Here is a 24,119-nt window from a genome sequence, read left to right on the forward strand (position 1 = left end):
TGTGTGTGTGGGCGAGTGTATACCCATCCTTTTTTCCCCCTAAGGTAAGTCTTTCCACTCCCGGGATTGGAATGATTCCTTACCCTCTCCCTTAAAACCCACTTCCTTTCGTCTTTCCCCTCCTTCCCTCTTTCCTGATGAGGCAACAGTTTGTTGCGAAAGCTTGAATTTTGTGTGTATGTATGTGTCTGTTAGTGTTTCTATCGACCTGCCAGCACTTTCGTATGGTAAGTCACATCATCTTTGTTTTTAAATATATTTTTCCCGCGTGGAATGTTTCCCTCTATTTTATATATATATATATGATTTTCTGTTTATACGACTTAAACAGAAAATCAGTGACACTTAATACTACCAGCTTCTCTTGAAGGTCAAATATTTGAACAATCGTACCCACAACCCAAATTTTGGTTTGAACGGAACAGTGCTTTACTAAGATTGTAGTGCCTAAAATCCCATACTAGCAGCACTAAATACAGCGACTGTGATGGCAGCAACAGCTCAAGTTTGTGCACTCCTCTTTTAGTTTCTATGTAAACATAACATAGGCTTGCAGTTAATTTGTCTAAATTTTCCTTCATCCATGAAAGAATTAAATTCTTGTGTTGATTCGGTTAGGAATTACAGCCACAGTGAGATCGTGATGAACATATTGGCTTCTGTTTGTGGACAGCTGAAAACTGGTTTGACCATTATCAATCAGCTTCAGACGGCATGACGGGGCTGTCTCCCACTGCGAAGGTACTGCAGTGGTTGGTATGTACTCGATGGGTGGCGGAATGTGCCCAGATCTGGAGTAATTCGTGAGGAAGATTGGGTATTGCTAATGGGCCCAGCATCTTATGGAATAGATTTGAGACATTGCATCCTGGTGATAATGCCTGTTCTGTTTGTGCAGCGTTCTCTTCTCTACTGAAGTCATGCCACAGATGGAAGAAGGGGCTGTTAGTGGCAAGCAGTTCCAAAGTGAAATGCATGATGGCCCCTCTTTGGAAAGTAGCTTCACCAAATGTGCTCAGTGTATAAGCCAGGTAGAAGAAGGTGTGGGAGCAGTTAAGAGCACCAGTTACAGTCAGCTACACATTGTCACTCACATCAGCACTGTCATCTTTTGTCCAGATTCTGAGACCATTTTCAGTTCTTTCTGGAGACTGGTGGAAGTGGTCAAAACACCTACTCTCACTTGTGAGATCTCTGCACAGTTCCCAATTTGCAGCAATGTTCTCAATACTGATTGGCCCCTCAACAATAGACACTACACGATGGGTACTAGTGAAGTCACTCTGGGTAGGTCAGGTGTGCATTATACACTCCACATTTTGATGATGGGGTGCATATGGAATGCATGTGACTTTATGTAATCTGAAACTCAGAGAATCCTAATAGAAAAACCAGCATCAAATAAACTACTCATTTCTCAGACCCCAGGATGAAAAGGACTCACCTGTTGGTTGACCCCTCTCGTCCTGGGATCTGAGTGACATGCCTTTCCTTTGACTTTTTCCTAATATATCCCTCTCTCCTACCTGAGGAAAGAGCCAACATTTCCAACAGCTAGGATAGTGTCAACAATTATAGTTTTATATGTGTCTCTTGGCAGTACTGAACATTTTTGCTCCTGAAAGTAAGTAATGGCTAGCAACTTTGTTTCATAATTTATTCGTTTTCTTGATTGGCTTTTTCTTTGAGGCAATAAACCAATTATTATAATGGACAGAATAGCAAACTCAGAGAGTGAGAATCTCAAAATATTAGTTGCTTAAGTATTGGAGTACTCAAAGTAAAGCCTCATGTACATGTCTCTGATAAAACAAAGCTGACTCCCTTCATATTAGGCATTGATGGTTGGTTGAAACCCCAAGTAGACGGGGGGGGAAAATTTCAATATATGTGGAAAGATAGAGTAGACTCTCCAGGAGGATGAGTTTTTATAGGGAGAAGCAGAAAAATAAAATGTAGTGAGGTCCAAAATGAATCCTACTGTGAACTAATATGCACAAGAATAGCCATGGCCAGTGGACTTACATTAATAGGCATTTCTGCTGACCACCATATTCAGACACATCGGTCTTAAAATCAGTGAAAGACAGCCTAAACTCGATGGCATGGGAATAATGTGTGTACAGTACACAGTAAAAGTAGCAGGTGGTGACTTTAACCTGCTAAGTATTCAATAGAAAAACTGTACATATGTTGTAATCAGTAAGGACAAGCAATCTTCTGAGGCTATACTCAAAACATTGTCAGACATCTGCTTCAAACAACTAGTCTGACATCCCACATGCAAAATAAATATTTTAAACCTCGTGGTTACAAACAGACCTGGTCATTTTGAGTGTGTCACCAGTGAGAGAGGTCTGCAACCATATATTACTGGTATTACAGAAATAGTGGTCACTAAAGGCAAAAAAGCCATCAAGAAAGTAAGGAGAGTATTTGTATCTGGTTCAGCTACAAATCACTATCAACTTATTTAAAGGACAAAAAGAGAACATTCAGTGTTTTTTGTAAAGATGATTTACACTCAAAATTAATGGATACTCATCTCGGCTTATATGACAAATTAATACAGGTTAAGGAATGTTCCTTCGATCAGTGCTAGCTATTGTAAGTAAGAAATCCAATCAAGGTCCAATTTGTGCATTATCAGAGGCCCACCAATAACAAACAGAATCTGAAATGTAAATTCTATAAATGAAACCAATAGACTGATTGAGGTGCACTTCCACTGATCGAATTACAATTGGCCTTGTGTCAGCTTATATGCAGGATTCATCAGAGGGCACTCATGGTGAGAAATGCCATGTAGGTGATTGACATTAATGCTGTGCAAAGTAAAAGGTGTCCATAATGATTTTGGCAGCAGCCCTGTATGTTGACAGAAAACTAATGAAGGTGTTAGAAGCAGTACTGGACATTATTTCCTTGCAAAGAGCTGAGCCTTGAAGATGCAGATAATGTGTTCTGCATTTGGAGGCTGGGCGGAAGGGTGTGGCACAAAGGCATTAAATCCTGTTACGGGCACAAAACTTTGCAAAATAATGGGAAGTGCAGTCTCCCATTATCTAAAACTATAGTTTGTGGGGTGCCTTCAAAGATAAAGATTTTTTTCCAAGGCTGCAATAGTAGTGGCAGAAGTGACTTGGCACAAACAGAATACAAAAGAGAAATGAGAAAAGGAATAAACTACAACCAATCACATGGAGCCCAAAAACAGACTAGCTAAATCAAGGTGGATACAAATAGATAGAGCACTTGCCCGTGGAAGGCGAAGGTCCCGAGTTCAAGTCTCGGTCCGGCACACAGTTTTAATCTATCAGGAAGTTTCATATCAGCACACACACTGCTGCAGAGTGAAAATCTCGTTCTGGAAGCTGGAGACACTAAGCAGCAATGGTCCAGGGAGAAAACTGCTGGGAAGGCACAACTTACTGGACATGACAGGCAAAACATTAACAGACAAGTTCCTTGATGTCAGAGGCAATACTGGGCCAGAACATCTTCCGTCATGCCAGACGCTTCTTCAGGACATACCTAATGTGCAGTTAGTGGGAGGCATAGCACTTGCAGTTGCACAGAGGGAGGAATTGGGACACGGCAATGGTCCTTGTCCAAGACCCGAAACGGATGCCTTAGTTATGTGCACTTGATTTCACTGTGACCAGTAGGATCACAATCAGGGCTAGGAGGTGTGTGTGTGTGGCCTCCATTTTGCACAAAATGAATGAGGCATCATAACGTTGAGTCTATGCTGATAGTGGCCATGACATTGCATGATGATAAGGAGAATGTTCAAAGGCCGAATTCAAATGTGAATTGAGCTGGAAACACACCAAGTATTGTTGGGTAAAAGCTGGAATGGACCCCATGGGGAATCGGGACACAATGACCACGTTAGAGTATAATGTTGCTGCCCTGCAGTGGATAGAATAGTGAAAGTTGGACAAGTACAGTGCCCATTGTTGGAGGTGATGGACAGTCCAGTCTGGTAAATGATCCTTAGGGCCAGAGTTAGGAAGCAATAGTTGATGGCCTGTGACAAGATGAATTTTCTGACTATAAACAGAGAATTTAAATTTCTGGACTGCACAGATGTTAATGAAGACCTCTTCTATTTGATATTAGTGTTGCTAGGATGTGGATAAGGTGTTAGAAGCATATGTAGTTGGGCACTCTGGGTCATTGGGGTATTTTGGGATAGGACCAGACCAATACCATGAGTTACTACCAGTGGCAGACCTGGTAGTATGCTGTAAAGTGTGGTGCCTGTGTAATGTAAACTTTCAAAGCCTTGAAAGTTTGTTGACAGTAAGGTGACCGTTTGAAATGCACACCTTGGTGTCATAGCTGGTAAGGGAGTTCAGAAAGGTTTGCCCTGAAACAGCCATAACAGTTGTTATTACCCAGAAACATTTGTAGGTCTTTCACATTTGTCGGTGACTGCATGTTATTGATTGCTACAATATAATGTTCTGTAGGTTAGAATCCATTGTTCAAGAGTTTGAACCCCAAATATGTCAATGTTGTATGCGTGAAGGAACACTTGTGCAGGTTGTATGTGAATCCTTTTGCTGTCAACCTCTGGAACAAGAGTTCAAGTTGTGCCATGTGGCGTATTGAGCACTAGGCAAGTGAATAGGAAAATATGCCTCTGCAAGGTCAGTTTTACTGAATAAGATGCCATAACCTAATTTGCAAAGGGTTCATCTAGAGGTTGGTGGGGGATAAATTTCTACTTCACCCTCTGCATTTATTTCACTTTCCTTTTGAGTCAGCGGCACCGGGTGATCTTTGGAGAAGTGCAGGCTAGTCATCTTTGGAGAAGTGCAGGCTACGTGTTGCCTTAAGAGCAATGTAAGCTATGAAATCAGTCACCTTCCCTAATCCAGGTGAGAAGGTTTGGGCATATCTATCACAGTCTTTAAAAAAGAGTAAGGCACTTTGTACTGCATGGCATGTACTGTTTAATGAACCATAAACCCAAAAGTGTGGAAAGACTACCCAAAAAAACATTGTCCACCTTGGTGTCAGCTACCATAAGAAAAGTTACTGAACAAGTGACTTGGTTGTAAATGGACATCAAGATGGATGCAGAGGAGCTGGCGTGGGATCACAGAGTGATGGTACACAACGCTACTACAGAGGGCACATGGGCGCTGGCAAAGCCACTGACCCAAGTGTTTACCTGCTGGTGGCAATAGGCCTGGATGGACAGTTCTATTACTGAGTTCAACTAATGCTGACCAAGCCTTAGCCTCACGTTGTGCTGTTTCCATGAACTCAGTTCTTAGTAGGTCACATGCATTGTTTTCATCCGTCCTCATCGTTTATATGATGTTTGGGCATTCTGCTCCCCCTGAGATTGACTTGCACATCAAGATTCTTTCCCTCATCTAGGTTTCAGCTCCATGGTTGGTCGATGAGTCACAGCCTGCTAGAACAGTTGCTTTGGTACCAACATGACAGTTTGTGGCCCTGTCACATCGGTACAGACACTAAATGAGTAAAACTGAAAGTTTTTCTAACAAGGTCACATGATGGCGACCATAGCCCCAAAGTTTTTGTCTCGGCTGCCTGCAAGGGTGATGACCCTAAATTAACTTCACTGAGTGTTTGCCTATGAAGGAATCTAAGTAGAGTTGCTGAGCTGTGCTCTGAGAAATCCATTTATTGCTCGTTTGGTTCACTTCCACAGGTAAGGGCATGGTTGTGGCATAACTGCTAGGGAATATCTAGCAAGTGTCCCTTTTTGCCTTACCTGTGGCCAGATGTATGCCTATTAGGGCACATGCTGCATACGTGGTGAAAGTGGCATCCCCTCCATGTTTCCTGCTAATGCACGTCCAACAACCAGCCTCGTCTCCAGGAGACTGAACAATTCAACATATCACCAATCTTCCAGTGGCCCATTGTGTTACCATAAACTGTTGATAAAATTTGAACAGTTTACCTTCCTTTGTTTAGCTCTCTTTATAGCAAAATAATGTTATTTGTTATGTATCTGTTTACTTAACATTTGGTCCATGGTTTATTTTCTGTCTAAATGCTTTTTTTAATCATTTAGTATGGTTTTATAAGATTTAATGTATACTTGCGTTTCAGCTATTGGAGACTTTTTTTACAGATTATATGCCCACTAGTGTTCCCACTTTGTATATAGGCCTGTTTAGTGCCCTTCATGTCACCAGTATGTTGGTTGACCTTCGTCATGCAGACTATGTACCATTCTTGAGTTGACAGTCCACTGTTTGCTATTCATCGCATGTATCATATATTATTAGCAATGTCACTCTATTTCATTGATTCTAAAACAAAAGTATGTAGAGGCTCTCAAGCTTAACTATTTTAAATTTGGTTTAACAAACATGTTTTATTTCAGCTGTTCAATCTTTGTACATCTCTTTTTAACATTCTTGCTTTGTTTATGTATGTTTTGCCAATCCTTTGTAGGAATTTACCATCCAGTTCATTTTTATGTTGGCTTATCAATGATTTTAGCCTGTTTCACTTCTGAAGATGACATTTTAAACTGTTGAAGCCAGTGAAGTGAACTTTTGCAGTTGACAACTGACACTTTATCTTTGTTCAAATATTCTGCAGCTCCTGAACTGCAGCTTTGAACAAAATTATATTCTGATTTCTTTCAGTGTTTTAAAGCATTATTTTCGATTTTCATCAATCAAAAACTTTTTCCATCAACATCACCACGTATCCAGTGCTGCCTCTTTTTACTCTTCCTCTTGTGAATCCAACTTAATTTGTCTTTCTTTTTTTTACAACTAGTATCGATGAGCAGTGACTTTGGCAGCATGAGATATACAACTAGTAGTTGTCTAATGCTTGCACCCCTTTGCTGTTATCTTCTTTGGTATATAGATGACCAATGCTATAGAGACCATCATCAATGTCATAAGAAAATATTCAGGCTATGTATCCACAACAGTATATTTGGTTCTTGAGCAGTGTCAGTCTCTATATCATACCATCTTCTAAATATGTCATCACCTCACATGTTATCTCACTGCTCTCTGTTTCTTTTCCAGTTATCATTCTTCCTTAAATTTGTTTTTGAAAACATGTTTCTTCTTACTACTATCCAGGGTTTACAGATAATTACTAATAATATGTGTTCTTGAAAGTCATTGCAAAAGAAGAACAGAAAAAGCTCTTAGATCATTCGTATGAACTGTAATTGTTCTTTGTGTGTTTATTTTTTCCTGTGGTAAATGTTTTTCTTCTTGCAGGATAGCCTATGGTGCAAGAGCTTTGAATGAAGGTGGATTTCAAGCAGTACCAAAGCTAACATTTCCTGGTGGATGCCTTATTGGTTGCGCTGCAGGCTTCTTAAATGTTCCTAAAATAAAGGGTACTCACTATGCGATGAAAAGTGGTATGCTTGCTGCAGAAAGTATCTTTGAGGCACTTGATGAAACATCGGAAACAACAGGTTAGATATTTCATTTCCCATCTTTGTATATGAATTCCCCCACTGTGGTTTCTATCTGTATGTTTGTACTAATCCCAGGAAATACTGTTGGGATTTTAATACAGATTTCACTAATAAATAGACTGATTCACAAGGAAGGTTTGTGCATATAATTTATAAATATTTTGTGCATATTGACTAAACTATGATGAATTACAGTCCCCCATACTGTGAAAACAATGCCAATGCCATCTAGTGGTGAATGGCAGAACTCCATATTTGCCTTCTGACCTGCGAAGTAGGCCATATCATATATTCCTAACCAGAACAAATTATTTTGATACAGAGTTAATGTTTAAGAGATGTGGAGGGAAACGTAGGGAAAGTTCACATAGAAAATGTAGCTCATGCTGGACTTGTGCTGGAGTGGGGCAGACAGAACCTCATAGCTTCCATCATTGCCACAAGTTGTCACCCCAAACATCAGTTACAATCCTGGTTAAACAATTTAAGTAATGTGAAAGTGATGATATTTGGTTACCTAACATAGTTCTTTGAATTTTGATCATAACTCTACGCAGTGGCCTGTAAACATAATTACCAGTCGGACAAGTCATCTGGACATAGGTTCAGTGTGTAGCAGTACAAGTTAAGAAGTTTTTGAAGAGTTATAAAAAAGAAATTGGGGTATGTAGAGAAAAAAGGTTTTATTTTCAAAGTTAGTAGTTCATACCATCTTACATTCATTCAGTGTTGAAAATAAAGTCCTCAAAATGGCAGCCATTAGCAGCAGTACACTTTTGGGGACAATCTCTGAAGTTTTAAACAGCTCATTTACACAAAATGGAGGATATGGTGATCACTCTTTTAATAATCTGCTCCCTTAGTTCTGGTAGGGTTTGAGGGTGATGTTTAAACATCTTTTCATTCAAATATCCCCAAAGAAAGAAGTCACAAATGCTCAAATCTGGTGGCTCAAATTTGATGACTGCACAGGCCACCCCACATCACCCCTTAACAAAGCCAAACGTCCCAGAAATATTTCTCTCAAAACATGAATTTCGGGCTATGTGAGCTCTCATCCTGTAGGACCACAAGTCCCTTATCTCTCTTCTTCAACAATCTTCTCCATTTTGGGGTGCAAAAAATTTTGCAAGCACTGAAACATGATGTCCAGAGTTTGTGGTCACACTCACATGTTTCTCCTCAAAGAGGTATAATACAGCACACCACGTTGTTCTGTTAGGAGAATGTAGTGGTCTTTTGTGAATAATTCTGGGGTTACTTTCAGCCCAGTAGTGAAAATTTTGTTTATTTACAATGTCACTGAGGTGCAAATGTACCTCGCCACTGCTAAAGAAAGCTGTTGCCATAGGGATCCATACAAGCATTTGCTCACAGATTTTTGGCAGTATAGCCTGCTGGTCTCAATTCTTGTGAGCTATGATTATTTGGAAGGGATGGAAATTACAGTCAAAATGCAGCATCCTCCTCAAACTGTTGTTTGAAATCCCCAGTGGAACATCATACCTTCAAGCAGAACTTCTTAGCAATTGCTCAACCGCTGCTCTCACCAGCTGCACATTTTCTGGTGTTCTGATGGACTTGTGTTGGCCATGAGTACCTTTTCTTAGTGTGCTACCAGTTTCCTCCAATTGCTGAAGTCAGGACCAAATTGTGTTCCCATGAGGGAACGGCATTGTTGTGTGAAATGTTGAACCATCACTGAAAAGCTCTTTGCATTGCGATCACAAAAATTCACACGCACGATAAAGCCCTGATGTGCTCTGATCCAAACCATATTGATTACTGAAATACGTTCACTGACAGAACAAAGGGAGCCCTGGTGAAACTGCCTCCCCCACCAATGGCTGAGCAGTTATCCCTCAAAAGTGCTTAGTTGGTTCTGTCGCACCCTGTACTTAGTGCTACCTGTCCAAAGTGGGGAAGCATCACTAGTTCAATAATATTTGTTGAAATTTTGGAACCCATTACCATCTTGCATACATTTTCCATCCTAGCTAGCTATAAAAGCCTGTATGACATATTCAGTGTTTGTTTAGTTGCAATAATGTGGAAGTGCTGTGTGCTGAGTGGAGAAAAGAAAGACCATAGGATGATAGGAACAGATGGTGTCAGCAAAATATCAGGATAGGAATGCATTAATAAGCTAGCTCCCATAAACTCGGGCAGGTGTATAGGCAGCTGCATGTATGCCCCACCTAAGTCTGCACCTCTAATAATTAAATCCGTAACTTCTTTTTTTCCCAAAAAGAAATGGAGCAGTCACCTAAAACACAAAAGCCAAGAAAGGCCCAAAAAAGTGAGATGGCTGTTGAACTTCACCCTGTTTGAATGAGGCAATTGGACAAATGCTTCACTTGGATTCCGACAATTTCTGAGAATTAGGCGAGAATACACATAGAAATTGAAACTCACTTGACACATTTTGTTTCAGAGTCCATAATAGAAACCAAGTCTCCATTCTACAAGTGCACTGGTCCTCTCTAAACAAATATAATGTATTTTATCAATACATATCACCCATTTAGTATCAAAGAAACCTAATGGCAAAAACAGTTTTCTGAGATAATTCGATTTAAAGTTTTTGCTCGAAGAACTGAGTAAATTATAATAGTTTTTCACAAACTATGGTAAATAAAAAGTATAGACCTATTTCATTAACTGTTGTTTTCTACTAGGTGTTACATATTCTAGTCACTCTGTAAACGTTAATGAAATATTTTATGAAATTATGCACGTAGTTACATTTGTCCGATCCTTTACTTAATGGCTGCTGCTGTATGACATGTGAACATCAAACAAATAATATGCAGCTTTAAGCAATATTATCATATGAAAGATTATTGCAGTTTATAAATACAGGTTACACAGAACAAGCTATGGGAATGTGTGTCAGTGCTATTTAATGAGTACTATAAGCAAGAGAACTGTTTGTCAGGAAGTTTATCATCAGTATATGATGGAGAATACATAAAAGCCATTATTATTTTCACTTTGCATTAATTGTCTGCAGTAATACTGAATTTACACTAAATAATTAACAGGTAACAGAAATAATATTTTGTTTTGTAATCTTCACATAACAAACATAGGAAATCATTTTAACAAAACACAGTGCTCCCTCACATCTGTTTTTGGCTTACTGTTTCAAGAATAATACAACACAGACATTTAAATGACCCAAAATTAGTGGTTTATATGAAATAGCTAAGGTGATGAACTAGCAACAATAATAAAGGAGACAAACAAAACCAGGGTGTATACGTGGACGAGGAAAAAAAAAATCCCGGACTTTTCCCGGTTAAAAATACATTTTCTCCCGGATGAAAATACACTTTTTCCGTGTTAAGTAACAGTATACTTTTCCTCGGAACTGTAAAACTTATCAGCCCTTTCAATGGTTGTGGTTTTATACACCGGCGTAGAATTTCCCGGCACTTTAGAAAACGAAACTCAGGGGATAAAAGACGTTTTGGAAAAATGTCTGATGTGCAGCAACATGTACACTGCGTATTTTTGTATTACGAAAGCATAAACTCGAATTCCACCAAACACCACATGTTACTTTCTGACAAAAATAACTTCATTGTTCTGCAAGGGCTGGCCGAGGTGGCCGAGCGGTTCTAGGCGCTACAGTCTGGAACCGCGCAACCGCTACGGTCGCAGGTTCGAATCCTGCCTCGGGCATGGATGTGTGTGATGTTCTTAGGTTAGTTAGGTTTAAGTAGTTTTAAGTTCTCGGGGACTGATGACCTCAGAAGTAAAGTCCCGTAGTGCTCAGAGCCATTTCAACCATTTGTTCTGCAAGGCGATTAATGTTTGACTATCAGAAAGGTGGAAAAAAAAATCTGAAACTAATAACATATTTCAGCCTTCTGTAATTATGTGAACATATTTTGATTCACTTGATAGCTCCCGGCCACAGAAACCCGTTTTGTTTCCATTTTACGTGAAAGCAATTAACAAAGAGGAAACAGCAAAATCACTTAAACGTAAACACGAGTCACGTGGAGACTACCACCTCTCCACCATAACTCAAGACTGTTCTGTGCATCAGGTTCGGATCTACGATATTTCCGAACCGGGGCAATATTTGATAGTGGCGCTGCCCCTTCCTCAAGCGTTTGAGGTAGGACACCAAAAATTTAAAAAATCGACTTTTCAAAAATACCTTCATTTTGTAGCGCACATCTCTGTGAAGAGTGTGATAGATAAAACATGTATGCTCGAGGGAACGTAAGACATGTTATTTGGTCTATGTGCCAAAGAGCAGTGCCACGCCTCTTCACTCAGCATTCTTCCATCGCACGCCTCTGTATTTCGCTCTGTGGAATTCATACGTGTAATATTTTGTAATGGGTGCCATCAAACTATATTCAGGCCAGTGGAAATTAAAATGTCCTGTGGTGCCTCTCCTGCTCCCAGTCGGCCGGTTTGACATCCTGCCCCTCTTTAAAAAAATCTCGCAATTAACACTGGATAGGATTATCTGTAACAGGCAGAACAAGAACTCTTCAGAAAATTTGCAATCATTACTGCCTATTAACTAATAACTTGCTGTTTTGTATGACATAAAATTAAGTATAGGATACATAAAACGAGTAAAGACATGAGACAAGTGAGACGGTACACATTTCTTCAACCCTTAAGTCCTTGCTTTTTTTTCTCTCTCTCTAATCTTGCCACAGCTTTATATGGCGTACTTTCCTTTCTCGAAAAGAATATATTACCTTATCAAAGTTCGTCAACGTTTTTCTACATGAAAAAACGAAATGTCGTTGCCTAATACTAGAAAAGCTGTTAATACAAGTAGTACCCAAGACTGGTGTGGTTTCTCGATCTGTTTACGTCATTTTGCCACTGTCTGCTAGATAAAACGAAATAAGCCGACCTAATTTTGCAGCAATTGTTACACACACACACACACACACACACCAAATAAACGGGACTGTTTTGGCACAAATGGTAATTTTTATAACAACACGACAGAATATAATGCACAAGGTACCAATATCAAGTGACTATTAGGCCCACTACAAGCAAAAAGTTTGATGTTAGGAAATAGTTTCACATTTCATTCATACTCTCTAGCTTCTGAAGAAAAAGCTGAAGAGAAATCTGTTTACGTGATTTTGTCACTGTCTGCTAGATAAAACGAAATAAGCTGGCTTAATATTGCAGCAATTTTTACACACACCAAATAAACGGGACTGTTTTTGCACAAATGGTCATTTTTGTAACAACACAACAGAATATAATGCACAAGGTACCAATATCAAATGACTATTAGGCCTACTACAAGCAAAAAGTTTGATGTTAGGAAATAGTTTCACATTTCATTCATACTCTCTAGCTTCTGAAGAAAAATATGAATCCCCACCCCACCCACCCAACCCGAAACAGCCACCCGGGGCAGATATCCCTGTTTGCCTCCGACCCCGAGTTCCGGGCTTGTTACACATACGTAGATCTGGCAGCTTAGGCGCATCAGTAAAATTTTTCCGGATAGCATCTGGCTGCTTGCTGCTAAACTTCTGTAGCCAGAAGCGGGAGAAGGTACTACTCACACGCGACTCAACTCCACATACGCATAAGCTTGCTCGCAACCGTTCATACGAATCTAATGGAAACAGTTGTGACGTCACGTTCAGCAGAGGCAATTTGTTGTTATGAAACATTGCATAGTCTTACTAAAGCCTTTGACACATTTTCCTGTTGGCAGACGCTTGCATGAGCACTGTGTTTTGTTCTTGTATATGTTGCATTTCCCTTGCAACTTTAGTTTTATTTTAGTTTTTTTTCTCTCAGTCCATGTTTTATTGCTGCAGTATTATTCTGCAGTAGCGAGATACAGTAATATTCTTTCTCAGAGTGTTGGTTCTTACCAGCCAAATTTACAAAAATTTAACTCAAAACTAAAACAATGAAAAATTCCCGGGTTTTTCCCGGTTTTCTCCCGGATGGAGAAATTCCCGGGTTTTTCCCAAAGCTCCCGGTTGTCCCGGGTGGTATACACCCTGAAAACAGAAAATAAACAGGAAGTCTATTCCTGTGATTCTTTCACGTTTTCCTCATTTTCTAAATTGTTAGCAGCATTGAGTCCTTGATATAATGAGTGACACCTAGAAGGTATAATACCCTTATTACATAAATCTATACGATCTTTTTTCTTGTCTTTACTTACGCAGAGAGGACTGACATATGCTGGGCACACAGAGTATTGTCTTCAGGTCCTGAATTTGAAGAATTTTGCAGGCCATGTCTTTCCTTGGTGTGCAAAACCTGAAATTCACGATCATCGTAGGAATACTTGAAAAACATCATGTCAAGCTGATCTTTCCTATATTGCATCCAAACAATTTTGAGCCATTTCATAGTTTCTCCCTTTTCAGCAGTTTTCCTATTCCGAAATATTTTCTTCTGACGCTGGTTGAAATTTAAAATTTGAATGCTATTCATTTCTGTCACTCTATACTTGTTGGAGGTCATTCTTACAATTGTATACCCGCCAATGGGATCAAAAACATCCACATATTTACTTTTTATTTCGATGCTCACTTGCACTGAGTCTACTTCCATTTGTGAATGTCCAGGCTCAAGAAAGCATTGGTCGATAGTTGGAATAATGTCCAGTGTATTCACTGCAAGCACACACACAGTGCTCATGTTGGCATTCGTGTTCTTTCCCCCACATGTATCAGAATACAGGGTTGTCGGTTTTCCTTGTGCATGATTTTTTAAAAACAATCCCACAGACATGAAGCCACCTCTATAGACTCCCTATTTGCTGTTGTCTCATCCCACATGTAGCAATTGGTTTTGTTTTCAGTCACCTTGGACAGCCAAATAACCAGAACATATTTGGGGATCGATGCATACGGATCATGAATGGTGCTCACTGAGGTGAATAAAGCTTTAGTCCAGTTCATCGATAGTTGCTAGAGTGCAATAGTGGACTCTGTTTTATGTTGTTACTCACACACTTCATTCACCAACAGACACCCATGATGTATAGAAAACGGCATTGAGAATTACAAGACAAACCAAGTCATTCATTGTAAATAAGTGCAGTCTGCCAAGTTGTAAGCCACTCAAGACTGAGATAAATGCAAAGTCCCTCAATAAGCAGGTGAATGCAGTTATGAAAGAAGCTGAGTGAGAGAGGGGGTAAGGAAAATTCAAAGTCCAAATAATACTCAATGGTGAACTGCAGGAAGTACAATGGTGAGGAGAACATTCTACATCTACATCTACATCTATACTCCGCGAGCCACCTTACGGTGTGTGGCGGAGGGTACTTATTGTACCACTATCTGATCCCCCCTTCCCTGTTCCATTCACGAATTGTGCGTGGGAAGAACGACTGCTTGTAAGTCTCCGTATTTGCTCTAATTTCTCGGATCTTTTCGTTGTGATCATTACGCGAGATATATGTGGGCGGTAGTAATATGTTGCCCATCTCTTCCCGGAATCTGCTCTCTCGTAATTTCGATAATAAACCTCTCCGTATTGCGTAACGCCTTTCTTGAAGTGTCCACCACTGGAGCTTGTTCAGCATCTCCGTAACGCTCTCGCGCTGACTAAATGTCCCCATGACGAATTGCGCTGCTTTTCGCTGGATCATGTCTATCTCTTCTATTAATCCAACCTGGTAAGGGTCCCATACTGATGAGCAATACTCAAGAATCGGACGAACAAGCGTTTTGTAAGCTACTTCTTTCGTCGATGAGTCACATTTTCTTAGAATTCTTCCTATGAATCTCAACCTGGCGCCTGCTTTTCCCACTATTTGTTTTATGTGATCATTCCACTTCAGATCGCTCCGGATAGTAACTCCTAAGTATTTTACGGTCGTTACCGCTTCCAATGATTTACCACCTATGGCATAATCGTACTGGAATGGATTTCTGCCCCTATGTATGCGCATTATATTACATTTATCTACGTTTAGGGAAAGCTGCCAGCTGTCGCACCATGCATTAATCCTCTGCAGGTCCTCCTGGAGTACGTACGAGTCTTCTGATGTTGCTACTTTCTTGTAGACAACCGTGTCAGCCTCACGGAGCTACCGATGTTGTCAACTAAGTCATTTATGTATATTGTAAACAATAAGGGTCCTATCGCGCTTCCCTGCGGTACTCCCGAAATTACCTCTACATCTGCAGATTTTGAACCGTTAAGAATGACATTTTGTGTTCTTTCTTCTAGGAAATCCTGAATCCAATCACAAACCTGGTCCGATATTCCGTAAGCTCGTATTTTTTTCACTAAACGTAAGTGCGGAACCGTATCAAATGCCTTCCTGAAGTCCAGGAATACGGCATCAATCTGCTCGCCAGTGTCTACGGCACTGTGAATTTCTTGGGCAAATAGGGCGAGCTGAGTTTCACATGATCTCTGTTTGCGGAATCCATGTTGGTTATGATGAAGGAGATTTGTATTATCTAAGAACGTCATAATACGAGAACACAAAACATGTTCCATTATTCTACAACAGATAGACGTAAGCGAAATAGGCCTATAATTATTCGCATCTGATTTATGACCCTTCTTGAAAATGGGAACGACCTGTGCTTTCTTCCAGTCGCTAGGTACTTTACGTTCTTCCAGCGATCTACGATAAATTGCTGATAGAAAGGGGGCAAGTTCTTTAGCATAATCACTGTAGAATCTTAAGGGTATCTCGTCTGGTCCGGATGCTTTTCCGCTACTAAGTGATAGCAGTTGTTTTTCAATTCCGATATCGTTTATTTCAATATTTTCCATTTTGGCGTCCGTGCGACGGCTGAAGTCAGGGACCGTGTTACGATTTTCCGCAGTGAAACAGTTTCGGAACACTGAATTCAGTATTTCTACCTTTCTTCGGTCGTCCTCTGTTTCGGTGCCATCGTGGTCAACGAGTGACTGAATAGGGGATTTAGATCCGCTTACCGATTTTACATATGACCAAAACTTTTTAGGGTTCTTGTTTAGATTGTTTGCCAATGTTTTATGTTCGAATTCGTTGAATGCTTCTCTCATTGCTCTCTTTACGCTCTTTTTCGCTTCGTTCAGCTTTTCCTTATCAGCTATGATTCGACTACTCTTAAACCTATGATGAAGCTTTCTTTGTTTCCGTAGTACCTTTCGTACATGATTGTTATACCACGGTGGATCTTTCCCCTCGCTTTGGACCTTAGTCGGTACGAAATATCTACCATTTTGAGTGCCATGCACCTCTTTAAATACAATTCATCAACAGTGGTCATTTCCATGTGACAGGCTCTTGACAGTGCCATCAATGAAGTGGCACAATATGTAGCAGTCAGTCTCCATCTCAATATTCAAGTCTCATATATCATACACTATTTTGTTTTCTCCTAATACAAAGCACAATGGATTCATCATATCCAAATCTTTTGATAGTGGGAGGGGGGAAGGGCAGTAAAGATATGTTCATGAAGCAACTGTGTCAACAAATGCATTCCCTGTTAGGAACTTACCTGCACCACTGGCTGAGAATAGTCACTGTTAGCCCACTTAAAACCTTAATATTGGTACCCAAATGATTACAGACCCCCGTTATTCTCCTGTTCTGCACAGATGGAGGACTACAGTCTGGATAATTATACTCATTCTGTGCAGTCCGCACATAAACATGCACTACAATAAAGAGCAGTTAAAAATAGACTCGCCAGAGAATATAAAATGTAGTTCAAGCATTGAAGCCTTTCTTTCTGATTATCGAGTTTATAAAGGGCTTCGCAACAGTAATTCTACCAGGACTTTTTTCTCCTTGTGGTTTTGTTTATTGCATTGTCCATCAAATAAAAAGGTTAACTTACCAATATAAATAGGCACTGCTTGTCAGTTGCATTGCTTTACAATAGTAAATAATGTTCTCAAAAGTATTACTGAGTGGTTTTCTGCAAATGGTCTCACTCTCAATTCCAAAAAGACATAGCACATTCTGTTTGCACTTCTAGAGATACTACACCAGCAATAAATGTAACACACTGTGAGGAAATAATAAGTAGGGTAAAAACTTCAAAATATTTGGCATACATACAGATGATAATTTAAATTGGAATGAACAAGAGTTTGAAACCTTTAAATAACTCAATTTACCCACATTTCCACCCAGAATCATTGCAAATCTTGTGTAGACATATATCAGTAATTTAAAATATTTTGTTTATTTTCATCCGATAATGTCATATGGCATAAAGTTCGGGGGTAAGTTGTCCTTAGGAAAGAAAATGTTAATGTCTCAAAAACATAGTTTAAAAATATGTGGTGCTCGCCCAAAATCATCTTGTAGACATCTGTTTCAGAAGTTAGGCATTTTGACTACTGCTTCACAGTATAGCTCTCATGAAGTTTGGCATGAATAATCCACCACAGTTGAAAAGGAACAGTGGTGCACATAATTACAATACTAGAAAAAAAATGATATTCATCACTCCAAATGAAGATTTCTTTAGCACAAAATGAGGTGCACAGTATTGCCACCAAAGTTTTTGTGTGCTTACCCAAGATATAATAAATCCATCAGTCTCCAGTAAACTGTTGTCCCCCTTGCCCTGTATCCAACAATTTCCCTCCCTCTACCCTATCACCTCATACCAAGCCATGCCTCCACATCATCTTCTTCACGCGCTGCACCTCGCCAGCTCCAGTACCCATATATCACGGGTATAGCCCAAGCACCTACCACCCTTCCTCCTGCATTCCTATCCTACACTTTTGAATCCACTATGTCACTTTTTGGTGAATACGGGTACCACTACTATATCGCACATATATAAAATTTATGGCTTTTGCTGTTATGTATTACTTAATACTTTGTAAAATTTTATTTCACAGAATTGTACCACAATGTTATACTATGACCAGATGGAGATTTTATTCTGTTACAGGCATTGAACCAAAATCTTATGAGGATAAAATTAAGAATAGTTGGATTTGGTCAGATTTAAAAAGTGTAAGAAATATACGCCCATCATTCCATAATCCATTGGGATTATATGGAGGGTTAATGTACTCTGGCTTCAGTTTGGTGATTGGAGGCCGAGAACCGTGGACATTCAGTCATGGTGGTCAGTATACAGTTTCTTTTTAAATCTGATATTCTTAGCAATAATGAGTGGTGTTGCAAATTTTCTGTTGATGTTATTGCCTAACGCCAAGACTTTGGTAAATTTTATGTTCATTATACATTGTGTTACACTAATCACCTATAGTCAAAAACACCTGAAGTACTGAACAACGTCTTTCAACAGGGTCTATATTGGTAGTAGGCAGTATCCCATTTAAGAACAAACTCTGCAGCACATTAGTAATGAGTTTTATTCCATCTCAACAAACAATCACATTTTCTTTTTTCTCATTTTTTTCATGTTTGATGTCTTCTGATTTCTTTTATTTCCTGCCTCTCTCTCCTTCAATTTATACTTTTCTATCTACCTCTCACTATCTGTTCCTTTTGACTTTCATTTTTATTTATGTTACTATTTTTCAGCATATCCTCCTGTCAACTGTCCCTTTTACTTTGTTTAAATTGTCAGTTCTTCATCGTATTTATGTTGTCATCTTCCAGTGTTGCTTTCTCTCTCGTCCTATTTTACCATCTCTCACTGTACACTATACTGATTACTACTACCATTAATTTACAAGGAAACTTACACTCCAAGACATTTTTCTGAAAGAATTGGCTTACTTTTAGGAGCCAGTTCAAAAATACAGCAGAAAAGGGAACACCATAATTGATACTGTTAGAAAAATTTGTTTGTACGAATGGGGATTTAAAAATACCCTGGCGTGCACCTAAGTGATGAGTGTTTATTATGAAAACTTCGTATGGACTTGGTGAACTGCATTTGGTGATACCACATTCTGTGGGCAACCTAAGAGATCTAGATATTCAGTTATAAAATTGTTGTGTGTGTTTTTGTTCATACATCCTAAAATAAATAAATAAAATGCACCATGAAGGAGTTATCCAAATGGGATGGAAATTGTTAGATGTGATGAACGTGTATAGGCAAATACAATATTATAATTTCAGAAATGTTAGATCATTTATTCAAGAGAAAGAGCTTCATGAATTAAGCAAGTCAGTTATGCGTTGGCCCACCTATGGTCCTTAGGCAAGCTTTTATTCAGCTTGGCATTGGTTGATAGAGTTGTGGGTTGTTCTCCTGTGGGATATCATTCCAATTGCTATCAGAGTGGTGTGTTTGATCGTCATAATCCTGAGATGGTTGGAAGGCCCGGCCCATAATGCTCGAAATTTTCTTAATTGGGAGCTATCCAGTGACCTTGCTGGCCAAGGTAGGGTTTTGAAAGCATGAAGACAAGCAGCAGAAACTCTCACTGGGTGCAGGCAGACATTATCTTGCTGAAATGTAAGCCTAGGATAGCTTCCCATGAAAGGACATTCAACGACTCCGTCAATCAGTGCCAGGCTGAATAACTTCTTGCATAAGAACCAGAGGTGTACCAACGCATTACTCAATCTGTGAAGCTCTTTCTCTTGAATAAATCACCCAATGTTTCTGAAATTGTGCTCATTTGTTTGTCTATTCTTGTGCATCACATCTACTGATTTCCATTCCATTCAGATAATTCCTTCTGGTGTGTAATTTTTTTTGTATTAGACTTTTTATGAATATTTAACATTTGTATAGGACTCCCTTAAATAAGAATGTAAAATGGCCAAGTATGCCAATTACTGTGATAAATTTCTGATTATCCTTGTTTCCTCTTATCCTCTCCTCTCATTCCAATGGATTAAATTTTTTTGTTATATTATGCCCCGAGCAATGAACCTGTTTTTTCTGAAAACAGGTTGGTTTTATGGTGAGGATTCCAGTATACTGTACTATTCCTCACTCTTTTGGCTACAAAACCTTAGTTTCCAACATAATCTTGTTCAGTGCAACAACCTTGTGTTGCTTGTTAAATAGCATTATCATTCTATCTACATCTAATTGTAGTATCCTTACAGGTATTTTGCTGAAATTGAATAATCCCATTAACTTATGCATGAATTTCTTTTTGCATCTACACACTTGTGTATGTACAAATACTATGACTTGAGACAACACTTCTTACTCTTTAGTAATGTGGGGATAGAGCTGTACTCAGCTAATAGAACAGGCATTGAACCATACATAAACGTGCAGAAAAGGACAATAAACAGCTAATCCTGATTGGGGTGAGAGGGAGAGGGAGCAGCTACCTGTCTGCTGCTGTGAGTGGTGGTCGGGACAGGAGGAGCCGGGGGGTAGGGAAGTAAGGCCTCCTCACTCTCTCTGCTCACCTCCTGCTCCAGCCTTCCATGCCAACTACCAAGCTCATAATTTACCCCTTGATCCTCAGCAGCATGAGACAAAAAACGTGTGTTTTTTGGAAAGCAGTTTATTATCTCCTAGATATCTGTCTGCTGCTCAGTATTGTTGCTGTTTCTATGTGTTTAATGATTTTGTATCCTCTTAGATGTGACTATATTCCTCCCTGACTTTTCCATTGGTATAATCCTCACTTACTTTCACATAACTAAGCTGAACAAAATGATAAAACTGAGCTTTTTCTTTTAAGATCCTGACTGGAAACGACTGAAACCAGCTTCAGAATGCAAGCCTGTGGAGTACCCTAAACCAGATGGTGAAGTGAGTTTTGACTTGCTAACATCAGTAGCTCTGACTGGAACTAATCATGAAGGTGACCAACCACCACACCTGACATTGCGTGATGATACAGTGCCTGTTAAACGAAATCTTGCCATTTTTGATGGTCCTGAGGGTCGCTTTTGTCCAGCAGGTAAGCATAAATATTTTCTCAGTAAGTGAGATAATGTCAAGGCAACCACTCATCTATAGCTGACTGATGCATGCCACACAGAAAAATGGAACAGCAGCAGCCTATAGTAGTGTGTGTGTGTGTGTGTGTGTGTGTGTGTGTGTGTGTGTGTGTGTGTGTGTGTGTGTGTGTGTGGACTTCCACTAGTAGAGAAAGAGAAAGCGCTGGAAAGCTAGTAAAATACAAAATACTGTTTCTGTTGCGTTTCTATGTGCCACACATCAATCAGCTATAGTTGTGTGGTTGCCTTTCCTTTGTTTTATGCGTTATCCATCCAGGAATTTCTACCGTTAACACTGCTTATGAATACTAAAAATCTGGAGGTTTGGAGAATAATGTCAGTGACATGCAACAATGAATTATCTTCTTTATGAAAGAAACAAAAACACACAAATTTGAGGGAAGGCTAATGGCTGCTAAAATGCAGAGGGAAACAATTCATATTGAATATATTTCACCTAGTATCTCTCTCTTTATGAAAGAAGGGACGTTAGCAGATGAACCATACAAGAGTGTCAGAAAATTGACTTACAGAAATCATATTTTACACATGTATGTTCAAATTGGAAATGGTTAGATGCCTCGAATTCAGCACCGTTCAATAAGTGATAAACCTATTTTTTTCTGAAAGCAGGTTGGTTTTATTCTGGATTCCAGTACACTACACTATTCCCCAATATTCTGGCTACAAGACCTGAATTTTCAACATAATCTTGTTCAGTTTAACAGCCTTACGCCATCTTACTGGAGGGGGGGGGGGGGACACTGTATGCCCACATGGTACCATTAGTGATGCTTCACAAGTAAAAGATAAACATTAATAAAAAGTGAAGCAACTCTCAGAGACTTAAAGTGTACACTGTATTAACAATAAACTATCGTTGTGGCACTTAATAGTTTTGTATTCTCACCAGCTGAATGTAACATGTAGTGCAAGACACAGTGGAAGGCAGTCCAGTTACAAACTTCCCCTATCTACTAAATCCTGGCAGCCAGTGAAATTTTGTCTTTCACAAGTCTGCTTGCAATGAACAGCACAGACCAGTGGTACAAGCTCTCCTCCTGACTGTAAAGGGGGCAACTTCAGTGGTGATACAGTTTTATTCACTGTTGTCTGCTGCAACACTTTGCAAGGCCTGCAACAGGGAAAGTGGTTGCCCTCTATCTGCTCCCATGCATAAGAAAAATAATCCCTTACAAACTCCCCTCTCCCCACCCCTAACTCTCTCTGCACAGAGGTGTCTTCGGACATGGTGCACGATGGGCACTGTTGTAAATTATAAGACGACTACTAATCTGAAAAAAAGATGTTACTCCCTCAATTGTATTAAATAGGTGCTGTTTCTCTCTTGCTGGTATAGTCATTTGATTACATTGGTATTTTTCGAGAAAATTAGTAACTACAGAGGGCAGTTTAAAGTTCACTATTATTTTTTATGCAGTTTTAAAATGAACACTGTTACTTGGCTCGGAGCTAACAGGCATTTTCAATCTTTGAATCTAGATAATCTGATAAGACTGTCTAATGGGGTATATTTTTTATTATCTTCTGAAAAGATTATGATTCCAAATTTCTTGGTTTATGTTGGGTGGGAGATTGTTGAATACCTTTCCACCAGAGTAAATACCCTCCACTCTGACCCACAACTGGGAGACAAAGTCTACATGAAAAGTATTTTTGTGCCTTGTAAGGTGATTGTGCAAATCATAGTTAGCTGAAACTGATTTTTATTATCAGCAACAAAAACCATTAAGGAGGCACAAACCATTTAGGAGTACTGTAATTCAAGTAAGTGTAAGAAAGAAAAGTTTTGTAGTAAACTTCTAGCAACATGCACTCTTATCTGCTTTACACAATATTATTGCTGCTCACTTTTCCTGAATAAGTAGAACTACTTCATTTACTAAAGTACTACAAGGTCACAAAACCAAATTCCATGACACGACAGGGCGCAAAAACATGCAAAATAAACCAATAACCTTATCTTTAGGCCAACAGAATGAGAAACACTCCTAAGAGCAAAACATGCTGATCACTGAGCATGTTGATTATCAGTTGACTACAACTGGAACCAACAAATTTTACACGTAGTGTTTCATTTACTTCATAACCATTACAGTCTACATGTGGTGCTAGCAGGTATTTTTTGCTCTAAACATTGCAAATATCACTAATTTTTTGTATTTTAGTGAGTAAAAAGCTGCTGTACAAGTCACAGTTAATTACAAGTTTGGTTTCAGTGCATCTGCAGCTGTAGAAATGTTAGCGTATGTGTTCACAGTAATTAAGGGTCAAATGGTGATAGTCAGAATACCAGGGACAAAAAAGTTATATTCTTAACAGTTGTAGAAGTTTGAAACGTATTTGGTTGCAATAATTACACGTCTGTTGTTTGAAACTGATAAACAATATTTTATTCAACATAATCCCCATTGCTATTTATACATTTCTCCCACCTCAATGGCAGGCTGTGAATGTCATGCCAAAAAAACAGTTATTCTTTTGAAGCAAACCAGTCAGAGAGCTATTTTCGTACACAACATTTTCATATGAATTGAAGCGTTGTTCAGTGAGAGCGTGTCCTAGTGATGCAAATAGATGATAATTGAATGGAGCCAAGTCTGGAGAATAGGCTGCATGCGCTAGTATTTCCCAACTGAATGCCTCAATCATTTCCCTGATGTGTTTTGCTGTGTGCCAGTTCCGCTTTTTGAAGCCGTGTCCCCCTGTCCCGACCTGGATTCAGCCGGGACACCTAAATGTTCCGGTTTTTACAAATCTAATCTAAGTCTCGGTCATGGGATGTTTCAACAAGTTTACTTTCCA

General features: G+C 39.3%; 1 protein-coding gene across 1 annotated transcript in view; it reads left to right on the plus strand.

The window, feature by feature from the left end:
• The window catches only part of LOC124805122 (electron transfer flavoprotein-ubiquinone oxidoreductase, mitochondrial), a 112,801-nt gene that overhangs the window by 45,855 nt on the left and 42,827 nt on the right, over positions 1–24,119 (plus strand). The window contains exons 8-10 of the mRNA XM_047265575.1: positions 7,245–7,447; positions 18,349–18,528; positions 21,032–21,253. Coding sequence (XP_047121531.1) covers positions 7,245–7,447; positions 18,349–18,528; positions 21,032–21,253 — 605 coding nt within the window. The remainder of the gene's footprint in view (positions 1–7,244; positions 7,448–18,348; positions 18,529–21,031; positions 21,254–24,119) is intronic.

The sequence above is a fragment of the Schistocerca piceifrons genome, chromosome 7, assembly GCF_021461385.2.
Source record: "Schistocerca piceifrons isolate TAMUIC-IGC-003096 chromosome 7, iqSchPice1.1, whole genome shotgun sequence".
NCBI lineage: Eukaryota > Metazoa > Arthropoda > Insecta > Orthoptera > Acrididae > Schistocerca > Schistocerca piceifrons.